General features: G+C 38.0%; 2 protein-coding genes across 3 annotated transcripts; both read right to left on the bottom strand.

Annotated features, from left to right (window-relative positions):
• Positions 1-505: 505 nt before the first annotated feature.
• Positions 506-10,345, bottom strand: asf1bb (anti-silencing function 1Bb histone chaperone). The gene is made up of 4 exons (XM_079614574.1): positions 9,724-10,345; positions 8,307-8,422; positions 6,642-6,818; positions 506-1,489 (listed from the first exon to the last, which is right to left on the bottom strand). Exons 1-4 carry the CDS (start codon positions 9,830-9,832, stop codon positions 1,298-1,300), a joined length of 594 nt encoding a protein of 197 aa, XP_079470700.1. The 5' UTR covers positions 9,833-10,345; the 3' UTR covers positions 506-1,297.
• Positions 10,346-10,395: 50 nt separating this feature from the next.
• LOC306999688 (CD209 antigen-like protein D) lies at positions 10,396-15,909 on the bottom strand. 2 transcript variants are annotated; one of them, XM_079614575.1, is made up of 6 exons: positions 15,799-15,909; positions 13,128-13,508; positions 12,615-12,755; positions 12,424-12,527; positions 11,092-11,192; positions 10,396-10,858 (listed from the first exon to the last, which is right to left on the bottom strand). In XM_079614575.1, the coding sequence occupies exons 2-6, from the start codon at positions 13,234-13,236 to the stop codon at positions 10,729-10,731; spliced, it is 585 nt and encodes a 194-aa protein (XP_079470701.1). In that variant the 5' UTR covers positions 13,237-13,508; positions 15,799-15,909; the 3' UTR covers positions 10,396-10,728. The 2 variants fall into 2 exon arrangements, with proteins under 2 accessions (XP_079470701.1, XP_079470702.1); XM_079614576.1 differs by lacking the exon at positions 15,799-15,909 and having other exon boundaries at positions 10,403-10,858; positions 13,128-13,625.
• Positions 15,910-16,256: the final 347 nt, after the last annotated feature.

The following is a 16,256-nucleotide window of genomic DNA, read 5'->3' on the forward strand; positions in this document are numbered from 1 at the left end:
TATTTAAAAAATATATTTTTTTTTTTACTGAAACCTTAAACTTAAAATAAAATGGGGGAAAAAAATTATATTTATATATACATAATCTCAATACTAAAACACTGCCCAGTTGATCCTTGTACTGTAAACTGCTTTCATCCTGAATTTTTTTTAAACATATAAAGCAAAAAAAAATAAAATGATATGTAGCTTTATATGTTTCTGCTCATGTGTGGTAAATATGAATTCCTGAATGCACATGTCGGCGTCACCTGACTCGCGTCCACAGCCGCCTGACCCACAGTCTGCATATTTCCACACACACATCAGAGGACTGAGAAAAGAGGGAGGGATGGAGGGATGAAAGAAAGAGTAGTTGTCTGATGTGATGTGTGGATCAAAGGTGGAGCAGCCCAAAGTGCCATCTCTAATAGCGGTTGCCTAGCAACATCATAAAAAGACACACACACACAGGGTGTGTATCCGCATGAAAGAGCGAGAGGATGGAGAGAAAACCAAAGACAGCTTTACAAAGACAAAAGTTAATATTTATTCAGGCGAACACTTTTCATAAACAAAACAAAACAAAAATCACATGGGAAGAAAAAGGCGGCAACAAAAGTACCAATATAAACCAGGCATTTAGATTAAAACCAAAATACTTCTCTAAATAATCTCACACTCCAACAAAACAGAAACCGGGTTGGATTTGTGAGGCGTTGCGATCGCATCCGAGAAAAACACTCCCAGAAAAGTTTCTGATTTCTGACCGTAAAGAATCACAGCGTGAATCTCACAAAAACACGTCAGTCACATTTCACTCCAGAATTAAAAGAAAAACAAAGCTTTCAGATGTTATTATTATTATTATCATTCTCATTATAGTATCCACACTACCATGATGCCTTTACATCAGTTATTATTATGTAATAATTTAGCTTAATTGAGCTTCTTTAGCATTATAATATAGACAACATTGGGGAAATATTTGTGAACAAATCCAAAAAATGCTTCATTGTATTAAAGCTAAATATGATTTTTTAACTGCGCAGAGAAATGTGACTGGAACATGTTGTCATGACCTGAACATGTTTCCACTAGTGATGCGCACCAGAGGAAAACAGAAGAAAACAGTCCATGTCTGCTGGTGCTGTAGGCCCCGCCCCCTGATGTAGGCTCCGCCCCCTGCTGTTCGAGACAGGAAGTGCCTGAAAAGTCCCTGACTGTGTCCAATCACAGCTGAGAGAACATGTAGGTGTATAAATACAAGACAACACATTTATTACTGTATGAATGAGGTTGTTGTGGTGTGTCAGTTCTATAAGCAGTCCATGGAGTTGTCGGGCATGAGTCCGAGGGGCGGGGCTTTGCCGGGCATGGAAGTGGGCGGGAGCATGGTGTTGGGGGCGGGGTCTACATTCTCTGAATCCTCCATCTTGTCCATCGTTGCTTCCCAGTTAATGTGGAAACGGGTCACCCGAGGGTTCGATGCCAAGATGTTCCTTTGAAGCTGCGGATCGGCACAAAAAAAAGAAAAAAGAATAATGATTTGTCAGCGTTACATTTTAAAGACTCAAAGCTAACGTTATTCCTTAAAATGTAATACATTAGTAAAACTTTACAATAAGGTCCCATTAGTTAAAGTTACACTTGTTATTTTTTTATACCTAAATCCTGGCTTTAATCATTTTTAATGTTATTTTTTCAATGTTTGGGTAGTTTTTGTGTTACCCAGATCCTGGGTCAGACGTAACAACCCAGGCGTTGAGTTATTTACTGTGGGCTTTTTGCAACCTCTTCAGGAGAGAGCCGTGCAGCTCCGTCAAATATGTGTGTGTCTTCTTTGGTAAAATGCAGGTTTGTGTACGTTTTTTGTATCTATAAATTCGTTAATGCTCTGTATATAGTTTAATTTTATGCAAATCAACAATATCAATTCGCCTTTGGCTAAGCCACGCCCTAGAATGTATATTGACCAATCACAGCGCAGCCAAGAACGAGCTCCACAGAGGGTCCGACACTTTCACGGCGCTCCATTGACTTCAACGCAGGAGGCTCATATTTTTGGTCTCGGCTGGCTATTACGTCGTCGTTTTATAAAAAATATGGTTAAACGTTGTGCCTGGGGCATTTGTAACACAGATACGCGTTTCCCAGAGAGGTTGGAGGGGGTGTCCGTTTTTTCCCCTTCCCAAAACCGAAGTTAAATACTGACAAGTGTCGTCTTTGGATTAAACTGTGTGGACGTCCTCAGTCAGCGAAACCCCTCAAGGATTAACAAGCTTACTTTTGCTCTAAGATACATTTACCTTTTAACCTTACTGTGAAGTTATACTAGTTAGACAGTTTTATGCTGTTTAGGTTATGATTTCGGTTCTCTAGCCTAATTGTTGATACGCTAGCACACGCTGCTAATAAATACAGCTTTATACTCGCGTAGTCCGTTTGCTTTGTAAATAATAAAGATTATAGAAGTGAATACAGACCTAACGTTACCCAGCTTTGCATGAACAGTGTTTCTCCTGATATTGTGAGTCACAGCCTCCGTCTCGATTAGGATATGCTGTGTTCATTTTTTGACTGTGACCGTTATGCTTTTGCCTGTATTTGGATGCCTTGTTGTTGCTTGCGTTTCACCGTTTGTCTTGAATAAAGCCTTCGAACGCACACTGCGGCCACTTTTGCCTACTTCTATCGGACACTTTATTTGCTGCTTTATAAAAGTTTGATAAAATTTCAGCAGGAAGAGCCGTCACAGCATAAGCCATGTTGATACCAAACCAGAGCCCAGATGAAGGTAGCAACAGTAACTAAGGGGGGCGGGGCTTAGCCAAAGGTGAATTATGCTATACTGTAAAATATGATACAAAAATAAAGGGATTATCATGCAAACCAGTGGTTGTGTGGAGTATTTCTTTTTTTAAGTTTAGAGGAAGTGAAGTAAAAAAATAAATAAAAATAGAACTACAGTAAAAATTAAATCAACCCATTATGCTGGGTAAAATTAACCCAACATGTGTTCTGTCCTATATTTACTCTCTAAAAAATGTTGGGTTGTTTCAACCCAATTTTGGGTCAAATATGGACAAACCCAGCCGTTGGGTTACATTTTTAAATTAAATTTTTAACTCAACATTTGGGTTTGTCCATATTTTACCCAAAATTGGGTTGAAACAACCCAGCATTTTTTAAGAGTGTACCGAGCTTTTGAGGTAACATATACCATTATATTTAATGTTTACCCGGCCCTAAAAAGCCAGTGTTTTTAGACTGTAGTTAATGCACTAACTAACATTAACAATGAGCAATAATTAAAATACATCTGTTCAATGCTAGTTCATGTGAGCTCAGGTCCATTAACACTAAACTCCCAAGGCAAAATGTACAGTGTAATAACTTTGTTAAAATAAAATCAATGTGGCTGTAGGACTTTTCCTAAATATGTGTATATTTTATTCTGACACTGTTATTTTATTAAAAATCACAAAACAGTTCTGACTATTTCTACCTCGAATGGCCATGGCGGTCGTTTTGAGCGCACGCATTATAGACATCATGAGTCCGCTACATTTCCCGCCATTTGGTAATGAGTGTCCCCGTTGCATAGCATATTATATGATCCCTATAACTAATGTTAACAAATGGAAACCTAATGGTAAACTGTTACCAATATATTATAATTGAATGATATTTCAGTATCGGTGTCCGTTTCCCGTTCACCTGTTTTATGTGTCAAATGAGTTTTACATATTCATTGAATGGTTTAAGAATCTCTTAATTCACAACAGAATGGATTGATGGAAATACGGGATTCGGGAACAACGCACAATGGCAGCGATCCGGAAAGGTTTAGCAGAATGAATGAATTATAAGCGATGCTGGGCTATAAACGGCAGCCACCTGCCTCTTTGATCTGACCGGCATTACACACTTCACATGCAGATCTGTGTTACACAAACACACTCAATATATAACAAGCATCATGTGTGTGTGAGTGTTAATGGGTCTAAATTCACATCTGTATTCCTGCTTCCTTTATTCCTGTAAAAATTCATAATTTCAATATAAATATATTAGTAATATCTATATTTATTGTTATATTGATGTATACAATTCATTATACAAATTTTTGTGCTCTTTCGGTAAAAACCAGTGTGCTTTAATAATTTTTTTAATAGATTTTTACTGTATTTTACTTCTTCCTGTTAATATTTGGTTTCTACCCCCCTATTTTTATGTGTATTTTGATATATCGCATAAATAATTATAAAAATAAATAAATAAATGCAGGATGGAGACGCCAAGATACGCATAAATGTAAAAAATGCGCATAAATATAAAACGTATGCGCTCAATTATTGCGGGTAAATGTGTTACCCGATAAGAAAACGTGCACATAAACTACGATGGAAACACATTTACCGAATAAATTCCTCGATAAGCATCAAAAAGGCATGTGACTGTCCGTGACGAGACAACATTACTGGACTAACCAGTGTCACACTGCATCTAAAATTAAGTTTTGATCGTTCTGAAAAGCCTGAGCAAAATCTGTCGTCAAAGTGGTTCAGAATAATGGCCTCTATGAAAGAGTAAAGAAGGTCATTTCAAGTTTATATCTCACAATTCTAAGAAGAAAAATCAGAATTGATGTAAACTCGTTGTTCTGTCTTTTTTCCTCAGAACTGCGAGTTTATATCCTGAAAATCTGACTTTTTTTCCTGAAAATTATATTGTGATTATAACTTCATAATGCATCACAATTGTGAGTTTATATCTCTTAATTCAGACTTTATAACTTCATAATTTATCAAAATTGTGAGTTTATAAGTCTGAATTAAGATATTTAAACTCAAACTTGTTATAAATTATGAAGTTATAAAGTCTGAATTAAGAGATATAAACTAGGGATGTGGACTAAACGCTACTACAGTTAGCGTCTCATTCCAAGAACTTTTTGTGTGAAGTGAACAAATCCCTCACACTTAATTTGTCATAACTCGCCCGTTTGTACTTAATAAACCAATAAAAACATTTGCCGCGAGGTCACAGCGTTTGCGTGCGCGCGCTCACAAGGTTTGCGAACAGTAAAGGCTACAGGCTAACACACTCGAGGTTAGAGCAGGGCAGACGACAGGAGGAAGCGTGCGAGGAAGAGTAGTGTGTGGGACCATTTCACCACAAAGAATGACACAGATGTAAGTTGCAACTTGTGTGATACAGCGCTTAAATACAGTAGCACATCATCTATGATGTATCCCCTGAAAACGCGACACCCGCAAGCCTCTTCGGTGCTGTCATTTTCTGAAATGAGCCGCGGCAATGTTTCAAATGAGCTGCTAACGCTAGACAAACGCCTTTATTTTCAACGCGATCACCTTATACCCAAACCATTTCGAAACTAAGGAGACATTTGTCCTCCGATAACATACAAGCTCCTCTGCGCCGCGTTTGCGGGACTCATGTTTCGCGCTGTAGGGGATTTATAAAAAGTGACGTGAGTGGAAGGGCGGCACCGGGGTGTGTGTGTGTGTGTGTGTGTGTGTGAGCGGGAGGCAGAGCGGGCAGAGAGATGCGACAGAGTTGCGAAATTGCTGTTATTTCAAATGAAGTAGCATATTTTAAACTAATCGGTTAACCGGTTTCAACCGGCTAATGAGGCTCGGTGGTCGGTCAAGAATTTTTTTAGTTTTCGCCATCCCTAATATAAACTCACAATTGTTATAAATTATGAAGTTATAAAGTCTGAATTAAGAGATATAAACTCACAATTGCAAGAAAATGTCAGAATTTGTGATAAAATGGTAGGTTTAAATATTATTTCATGCTGTAAATGTAGCGCTAATACATTATGCCACCTATGAACTGCATATGTGAATATTATTGTACTATTATTATAATATATATATATTTTTTTTTTCATGTAGACCTATTGTTTACATCAAATTCATGAAAAAAGACCAACAGTGGCTTCTCCCACTGCAGCAACTAACATTTTTCTTAGTGATATTTGGCGCCAGTTTATCAGGAAGTGATGATTTAGTTCTCATCGACTACTCAACTTCAAATGTTGTATGCGACATTTCAAGTTAAATTTGCAACTTTGGATGAAAACATAGCTAATGATTATAAATATTAAGATAATAGCAAATCAATAAACCTTTAAAATCAAAACAGTACTTTAATAATAGTCTTAAAGGATTAGTTCACTTTTAAAATGAAAATTGTGTCATCATATACTCACCCTTAAGTTGTTTCAAACCTGTATGAATTTCTTTCCTCTGCTGAACACAAAGGAAGATATTTAGAAGAATGTCAGTAACCAGACAGTTTTTGGTTCCCATTGACTTCCATAGTATATTTTTTTCCTACTATGGAAGTCATTGGGAACCAAAAACTGTCTGGTTACTGACATTCTTCTAAATATCTTCCTTTGTGTTCAGCAGAGGAAAGAAATTCATACAGGTTTGAAACAACTTAAGGGTGAGTATATGATGACAGAATTTTCACTTTAAAAGTGAACTAATCCTTTAATTTGACTCTTTAGTTTGTGTACATTCATTTTTCAACAGCAGTATAGCCATAATTTGTGGAATCCTACTCTTGTGTGTGTGTGTGTGTGTGTTGTACATTAGCGGGTGAATCTGAATGTAATCTCTCACCTGTGTGTAGTTGGGTTTGACCGGTGGGTTTTCCCGCAGCTCGGGTTCGGTGTACTCGTTGTTGACGTAGTAGCCGATGCGGATGAATTCCTGTCCCCGATAGGTGCATGTGATCAGCACTACAGTCACGCCCACCGCATCACTCTCAGGGATCAGCCCAGTGTTCGGAGCGTCCGCCTGTCAATCAAATCCAGAGAGAGAGAAACTCGTCCTTCATTCAATGACAGGATATCTACAAACGCCCCTTTGTCTAGGGTTGCAAAGTCTACAGAAGAAACTGCCCAGAATTTTCTGAAACTTTCCAGGATTTTGGGGGATTTTTTGGGACAGTTTCTTGAAACCGGATATTTTCAGCCCCTTTGCAAAACACTAAACTGAGTTGATTGTAATGATGCCGTCAACTGTTTCTAGAAGATCAATACAGTAACACACTGAAAATAACTAGCGGTGTAACGATACCCTCATGTCGCGACTCAAGACCACGAGACTGAACTTGCAATACCATATTATTGCGATACTCCAAGACATATGATAAAAGGTTAACATTTTTTTTTTTACTGTTGTTTAAAATACTAAATTTGGTATTAATTGTGTGTAAATTAATAGTTTTGGTGCTGGAAACCCAAAGCACAGGACAATAGAGACACCAGAATAAACATAGATGATTCTGAAGCTGAAAACACAGAATTATTATAGACGAATATGCTTGCACACCGTCACTGACTAGATATATTTAAACTAATGTAGACTTCTGGCAACATCAGACATTATCAGTTCAGGATAGGGCTGTAAACGATTAATCGCGATTAATCGAATCCAAAATAAAAGTTTGTGTTTACATTATGTGTGTGTATTGTGTATAATTTATTTTGTATATATAAATACACACACGTTCATTTGAGAAATATTTGCATTTATATACTGCATATATATTTTTTATATGATTTATATTATATATAAATAAATAAAAATGATTAAATATATACATGCATGTGTGTGTATTTATATATACAAAATAATTCTACACAATACACACACATATATTATGTAAACACAAACTTTTATTTTGGATTCGATTAATCGCGATTAATCGTTTACAGGCCTAGTTCAGGACCCACACATATTCCCCCGTTACATTATTATACATTATATATAGTAGTTTAATGTAGTACTGACACTAAAATTCTGTAAACTTTTTTCACATTTTCATTTTGGGTGAACTATATACAATACATTATTAATGCATTTTTGTATTGCGATATATTGTGACACCCCTAAAAATAACAGAAAAAAAAATAACCAGTTAATTCTGTGAGATAAACTGTCCGATAGTCTTATCAAAAACCAAGCTGAACCTCAGGTCAAAAACTACCTCACTGACTTCTGAGGGACTCATCTAGGCATGGATATGGACAGTTTAATTATTTAAATATTAATTTGGCCAACAACTATCTTTAAATGTAAGTGGGTAAAATGTTTCATTGGTTTGCAATGAATCCAATTTGTGCACTCTACGTCAAATTCACATTGTATTTTCTCAATGCATCTCTAGGTGGCAGTGAGTGCACTGCAATTTATGTACCAAGAAGTTATTATAATAATGCTTCAAGCTGAGATGGAAGATGATCAAACTGCACTGAACCAGGAAGAAGTATTTCGGCCCACCTGAAACACAAACATGTGTCTTCCTGCAGGAACCGGGCCGACCAGAACCGAGTCCAGAACCTGGTCGTACTCCTCGCTCTCTGCAGAGCCCACGTAGATGATCTTCCACTCTAGATCTGAGAGAAACCCAGGCATAAACTATTATAAATATAGAGACATGGTCAAATCTGTCATTTGCACAAGGTCGTTCCAATACAATGAACTCAAGAGAGGATGTTCAGTGGTTAACAATACCGCTGCAAGCAAATTGAGCATATAGTGCAAAATTACCTCAAGGATGTGAGTTTAGATGCTTGACAAATTGGACAACCTTTGTAGTCATTGTATTTATATTTAGTTATGATATCAGGAGTATTATTTGAGGTTTTGTATTTGTAGAAAGACATTTCTTACCCTAATGTTAACCACAAATGTCACAAAAAACGGCTATTTTTAAAAAGAGAATTGGCCTTCAGGGTTTGCCTACAAATTGATGTCAACAACTTATAATGAGCATTTATTTGGCCATTAAGTGTCATAATCACTGTTAAGTTGGTGGCTATAACTGAAAACAACTGAATAACATGTTTTCTTCTTTTTTTTAAGTGAAAAACTGTGTGGAAACATCTTTTTTAACTATTATAACGCAAATGCTGGGGAAAAGTAACAAGTAACATGTCCAAAAGCATAGCAAAATTTGAAAACAAACAAAAAAGAGACTATAAATCCAGCACAATATTTGTTATTGTACAAAAAATAGAAACATACATGTAATGGCATAATAACATTACATTATGCTTATATACATCAATAGATAAACAAATAAAAACGGATTAGGCACTGTAGTGCCCAACACAAATTGTTGACATAATTTACAAGTCTGCGAGTGAAAAATGTTTTCAAACCCTACAAGCGTTTATGCGCATACATTTTTGGATATACATTTACCAAACAAATTAAAGAGGCTAAATAATAACTTTAAGAGTCTTAGTTTATTTGTGTTTATAAAATAAAACAAATGTATTTCAGTAATAGAACCGAATTTAACATTTTCAGTAAACGAATCATCATAAAGCTCAACTCGCAAAATCTTCATGGCGCTTCCGGACACGTGACATCATAACTTCCAGCCAATCAAAGCCAGCACAAATACATCGGTCTACTATCAGACCAATCAGAGAAGGAGGGACGGCCTCGCGCTGTCATCGAACTCCCCGCCGGCGCCAAAATATTAAGCGCGTGAACATTAACAACTGACAATAAGACTTTTCCCGCGTAAAAAAAAAAAAAAAAAAATCACCATGACTATTCGAAATATCCTAGTTGCTTAAGGAATAATGACAATACAAAAATGCGTCTAAAGCCTTCGATAGTCAACTATGTACACAGTAATTACCAAGTTTCTGTTTAAATAGTGTTAATTTGTGAAACATCTCACCTTCAGGTAGGTCCTCCATGCATTCAAACGTGATCTCGAACTGAAACGGGTTTCCAAAGGGACTGGGGTTATCCAGAACAGCCACGTTTAGCACCTGCACTTTGGCCATGATGGTGGTGGTTCACAGGGTTTGATCCACAGAAATCGGCCTTGTGTTTACGGAAGAGATCCTCTTAAAAACTGCCCGAATCACCGGACGCCTGAAGTAAATCCAGCGGGAGTGTGAAAGCAGAGTCGGGATTTGTTTACACAAAGGACCTCAACTGTTGCAGGTGAAGAAGAAGAAGAAGTAGTAGGGTTTTCTCTTGGTGGGGTTATTAGTTCTCTTTTTAAACTAATCAGATTGTCGCCATGCATCCATTTTTACTTATTGCTCGAACATCTTGAAGAACATATCATTTAATGCAGGATTAGCATGAACATTGTTTTAAATAACCAAATGAAATAATCAAAATCCGTCCTTTCCTCAGGATCCTGAGGTAAAAAAACGTCTCTAGATGCAGCAAAGACGCTGAATGACAGAAGCAAGTGCTGTGGATCTGATGTCTTTTTCTTCCTCTCCGATCACTTTACTGGAATAAATCTGCTCTGTGTTGCGCCCTGCTGGACTGGAGGTAATCTCTAGCACAATAAAGCAGATCCTACACAACAATTCAATATGAAATAAAAACAAAAATGCGGCGATAATAGGCATTTTATGAACATTTTATTAAAACAGAAGCATTTCAAAAACAGTTTCGCAGACACTCAATATCCGAATAACAGGGACTGTCTAATAATCGTAGAGACTACACTTCTGTAAAGTGATTTTTATGATTCTGTATGCTACAATTATGAGACATGAACACATTAACACATCAGATAAAGTGCAGAATTTCACATGAAAGCAGTTCATGATGAAATAAACTGACAGTTTTGAAAGACAGGACACTTAATAATTAATTATGTGATCAAAATAAGACTTATTCCATATAGAAGTAAAAGTATGACAAGACTGTATGAAACCTATTTCTCACAAATACATTTTATGTTCCGTGAACATTGGAGATCATTCCAGTTCTTCACCGGGCCTCTTCCAGGATCCAGTTCAATGCAGTTCTCATCACGGCTATTCGGCTCACCTTCATCCCAAAACCTGAATAAAATGTGTCCGAATTATTAAGAACCCCAAATGTTTAATTGTTCATTTTAACAATTTAGCATATGACAAATTATGAGCATCACAAACAATTCATGAATCAACAGTCCTAAACTTGTAGGCTACAGAAGAGAAAGCAGAAGAGAAAGAGCAGAGAAGAAGAGTATAATACATTTTATGATGACTAAAACTTAGCAGGAGGGGTTTTATGCAAGTGTTTTAAGTCTAACCCATGATTCAGGAGTGAATTGTCCACCCATGTCAAGTTGCTCTTGTTCTCGTCAGACAAACCAATCCACACTCTCTCCTTGATGAATGAAGATATGAACTTCTGTATGAATAAAAAAAACAGGAATAAGTGTGATTCCTCTCATTCATTGATTAAAGAAGCTCACTTTAAAATGAAAATTAGCCCATTATTTACTCACCCTCAAGCCATTTTAGGTGTACATGACTTTCTTCTTTCAGACGAATACAATCAGAGTTATATATTTATTTAACACCCTGACGCTTCTGAGCTTATAATGGCAGTGGACAGTTTGAAGCTCAAACAATTGCATCTTTCCATCATAAAAGTGAATCTTTCCATCATAAAAGTGAATCTGTCCATGATAAAAGTGCATCTTAAAACTGCATCTTTCCATCATAAAAGTGCATCTATCCATCATAAAAGTGCATCTATCCATCATAAAATTGCATCTATCCATCATAAAAGTGCATCTAGTGCATCTATCCATCATAAAAGTGCATCTATCCATCATAAAAGTGAATCTTTCCATCATAAAACTGCATCTTTCCATCATAAAAGTGCATCTATCCATCATAAAAGTGCATCTATCCATCATAAAATTGCATCTATCCATCATAAAAGGGCATCTATCCATCATAAAAGTGCATCTTTCCATCATAAAAGTGCATCTATCCATCATAAAAGTGCATGTTCGTTTGGCCGGAAGCTAGAATTTGACTCATGTTAAATATGAATATTTTTCTTACATTATTATTGTTAACCCCCCAGAGCAGTGTGGAGCACTTTTATGATGGATGGATTCACTTTTTTGAGCTTCAAACTGTTGGTTGCAATGCACTTCCATTATAAAGCTTGAAATTTTAATAACTCTGATTGTATTCGTCTGAAAGAAGAATGTCATACTTTTGTTTAAATAAAGGGGGCCGGATAGCTTGCCTAAATGGTTGTAGTCAGGTGCATCACAGTGGTGATTTATTATCAGCGTCGTCGTCGAGCCCACGCACACATGGGCAGTTTGCAAAACACTACTAACAACAACTGCGTTACTTAATAGAAATAAAAGCAGGATAAGAACATCAGAAATAATAAACGGGCTTGCACGCATGCATGCGATGTTCACAGCTCGCGCTCCTCATATCGACTGCCCACTCTGAGAGAGGGAGGGAGTAACACCTTAAAGGCGCAGTACCTAATTCTACTTGTTACACACCGATGGCTTGAGGGTGAGTAAATCATGGGCTGATTAACAGTCACACACACACACACACACACACACACACACACACACACACACACACACACACACACTCACCTGCTTCTCTTCAGTGTGGATAATGACCAGATCAGCTTCTCGATCTCTGCAGTACTGCCTGCTGTCAGACCAGTTCATCTCCTCGTTGGACATGGAAAAAAAAACTGGACCACACAGATTTTTGTACATAAACACTTTTCAAAACCGTGTCGTAAAAGAAACCACTTGCACAAAAACAGATTTGTACTGACCTTGTCCAGGATCTTTAATCAGGTTCGCGTTAGTCTCTGTTAAATCTGTGATGTTGATGTACTGGAGTGTGATGAAGACCAGCAGAATAACACAGATGAGCCCGAGACACACTGTCGTCAACACCAAACACCAGCTTCCTCCTGACACACACACACACACACAAACACACACACACACACACACACACACACAGACACACACACACACAGTTAACAACATTCACTTAGAATTATTCGAAATATAGGCTCAAATAAATCCACATTTATGTTTAGATAATACACAGGCCTTTTTAACAAAAACTTTTATTATTTGATAATGATAGTGGAATATCTACAGTAAAATATGCAAATAAGAACATATATTGAAAAGTTAAATAAAATAACTTCATGTTAATAAATGCAGAAACATGGACACATTGTTCTTTGAAAAAATATTTAATTAATATGTTACATTTCTCATTTCCTCAAAAGTTAACAACCTCATTTCTTCTTCAAATGAAACTTTCTACTTACTGCACTTTCCATCTTTTCCTTCATCCTGGCTGTGATTCTGTGTTGGAGGTCCAGGTGTGTCCTTACTATTATTATTTGGGACATTTACATAAATGTCCTCTGAATCCATTATTCGCTCTGATGTCTGACAGCAAGTGTTCACAGATGAGCTGTGCTTGAATTATAGTCATGGTTTATTTCAAATAGTGCAAAAAAGAGGAACACAGGAAGTGATTTTCTCTGACAAAACGGGTTACAAAATCATGATGAAGAAGTGGTGACAGATGATGTAACCTCTGATGTTTTAATCCAAACCATTTTTCTTCTTTAAAGCGTGAGGGTCAGCATCCTTTATGTGAACGTATATACTTCAGATCAAATGAAAACCATGACAGTGAAGATCTGTGTCAGAGAAAGAGCATCAAACTCTCAAACAGGTCAGGTCACAACTCTCTCTCTCCCCCCCCCCTCCCCCCCCCCCTCCCTCTCTCTCCCCCCCTCCCCCCCCCTCTCTCTCTCCCCCCCCCTCTCTCTCTCTCTCTCTCTCTCTCTCTCTCTCTCTCTCTCTCTCTCTTGAGAGCGTGTGCACATGACAGGAAGTAAGTGTGCAAGACTTTCCAAAGCGCAGTGCTCTTGACGCACACTAAATCCACACCATCTCTAAAGCCCCGTTCACACCGCCAGCGATTTTGTCGCTGTGTGTCGCTAGTCTCTGTACTGTGAAGTCGCTTGTGGGCGTTGGTAGTGCTGTCGCTCCAATGTTATTGGTTGACTGGACGTCTGGCCATATCTATACTAAATACCATCACAAGTGATACAACTATATAATTTTAATTTGACTAGAAATTATAGGCTCAAAAGAAACAGTATGCTGTTGGGAGAGTGTTTTTATATTACCATAAAGTAACTTATTCAGTGGATTAAATAATTTACTAGATTAGCGATCGATCAAGCAACAAATTAAACTCACGCATACGGTCATAAATTACTAAAACGTCATTCGTATTTGACAAATAATACATTTTCTTGTCTCTAATAGTCAATATAATGCAGGGGAAACTGTAAAGTGATGCTAAACTTGCATCAAAAACTTACAACACTCGAACTATAAATGAATTAAACTCACTGAGACTGTCGACAGTTTCTTTTCCATGCATCATTTTATTATATCCATGAATGTGGTTACAGTCAAATCATATAAAACAGTGAAATCGCCCTCGAACTCGGTCTCGCCTGCACTCGAGACGGTGACGTAACGTGAGCTCCACTGAAAGTCTTCTTTCCTATTGGTTGTCGCTCGCGAAAATCGCTTCTCATTTGCATAAAGTTGAAATTTCTGAACTTTTGTCGCTTGTCTCCTGTCGCTTGACACGCCCACATTCTGTCGCCAACGGTCACTGTCGCTCGTGCCGCCGGAAGTCGCCAGCGCGCCATTGAAATTAATGGGATCTTGTCGCTTTGACGCTGCGTGTCGCTGGCGGTGTGAACGGGGCTTTAGGCTCTGTCCCAAATGAAACCCTAAGCCCTCGGTCACGACTCACGAGTCCACACTATAGCAACGTAACGCCGCTTTTGAAAGTTGGGTAGATGTCTGATGCGAAGCTTGTGGGTTTGAGAGCTCATCAAAAGTGTGCATTGAGGATGAGCACCCTTCTGAAACATAAAATGATGAACGGGACACCCTACGGTCTTGACTTAACGGAGACTACACGGCAGCCATTGAAGGTCCACAAGACCGAAAGAGCACATGAAGTGTGCAATTTGGGGCAGGACCTAATTCCCTTTGAAATCTTTAAAGGCTAAGCGTGTCCCGTCATTCTTCACCTTCAGGAACTGATGTGACCCAAAAAAAAAAAAGCTTGATTTTTCGTTCTGAGGTAGAATAATGAATAAACAGCTTGAACCAGAGCCATAGAGAGAAAGAGTTGCGACACTCCCATAGACCTCCGTTGTAAAAAATGGCGGCGCTTTTAACCGCCTATTTCTGGGATTTGAAGATCGGATTAGTGCCAAACACTGTCATGGCGTTGGACCCCATTCACTCACATTGCTGCGCGTCGAGTTGTTCCAGAGCTAACATCGTCCTCTGTTGAATTGTCAACTGTCTATATTGTATCAGAGGCCCTTTGCGATGCTTACGTCTTCATTTGTATATGCACAGCGTAATTATTTATATTTTATCTTGGTTGTTTCAACCAATTTTCTAGCATTGCCTGCTTGCTAGTTAGCTAGCGCGACTTCGCCAGCTGTGAAGGTAGCATCTAATTAGTTCGGGAATGAATCGCTACCACCTTTATAGCAACTTTTATTTAATAGAATTTTTGGGATATACTAACTTTTCACTACGTGACGTGTTGGCTGAGTTTGAGTGGTGAATGCTGCGCGTCGAGTTGTTTCAGAGGTAACGTACGTTTCTGAAATAGCCTAATACAGCCCAGTTGTGCTAAAATAAATATCACGAGACGTCCATCATCAGATGAATGATATGGAAAAGTTAAGTTAGAGCCGCCAAAGCCAGTGCTACTACCCATGCGAACATGAACACTATAAGCTTTTCCCTCCAAAAATATAGCCTAAAACTTATCTAAGTAATATACAGTATTTCTTTGCCTCTCCAAATGCAAAACTGACATTAACAAAATGCAATAACAGCTGAAAAAGTACTTGGGTGTGTGTTGTATTTTATATTAACCGTTCAATAATGCAATCGCTGCTGTCTGTCCCATAGAAGAACATGACAGCTTACATGAACCACGTGACAGCCATAGCGGCGACATCAAAGAGTGTCGCAACTCTTTCTCTCTATGGCTCTGGCTTGAATGTTCGATTTCTACACGTGGGCGGGAATGAAACGCCCCTTTTCTCTGATTTGTCAGCCAAAGATCAAACTGTTGCGTCGTCGGATCTGCAGAGGGTAAATGACGGCTGTTGTCGCCCTCGTCCAGTAAGTAAAAAAAATAAAAAGATATCAATAGGATATAATTAGTTTAATTCCACGCTGCATGTGGTCCAAATCATCATTCCAGATGTGCCAGATGTGGGCCGGATCTGGGATGTCACAATGTTGCTATGTGGGACTGGGAGTATATTATAACCATTATTCGCTGTGTCGGACAGTACGTCTTCACAGATGAGGTGCGATCTTTAAAA

This window comes from Phoxinus phoxinus (assembly GCF_949152265.1).
Source record: "Phoxinus phoxinus genome assembly, chromosome: 6".
Taxonomy (NCBI): Eukaryota; Metazoa; Chordata; class Actinopteri; order Cypriniformes; family Leuciscidae; genus Phoxinus; species Phoxinus phoxinus.

Excerpts from the sequence above, each read along its gene's own strand:
- asf1bb (XM_079614574.1), bottom strand. The coding sequence starts at position 9,832 with ATGGCCAAAGTGCAGGTGCTAAACGTGGCTGTTCTGGATAACCCCAGT. Across the intron at positions 6,819-8,306 it reads GACACATGTTTGTGTTTCAG|GCGGACGCTCCGAACACTGG; the intron begins GTGGGCCGAAAT and ends TTTGATTGACAG. Across the intron at positions 1,490-6,641 it reads TCAAACCCAACTACACACAG|CTTCAAAGGAACATCTTGGC; the intron begins GTGAGAGATTAC and ends GCCGATCCGCAG.
- LOC306999688 (XM_079614575.1), bottom strand. The coding sequence starts at position 13,236 with ATGGATTCAGAGGACATTTATGTAAATGTCCCAAATAATAATAGTAAG. Across the intron at positions 12,528-12,614 it reads GATTAAAGATCCTGGACAAG|TTTTTTTTTCCATGTCCAAC; the intron begins GTCAGTACAAAT and ends TGTGTGGTCCAG. Across the intron at positions 10,859-11,091 it reads AATTCACTCCTGAATCATGG|GTTTTGGGATGAAGGTGAGC; the intron begins GTTAGACTTAAA and ends CATTTTATTCAG.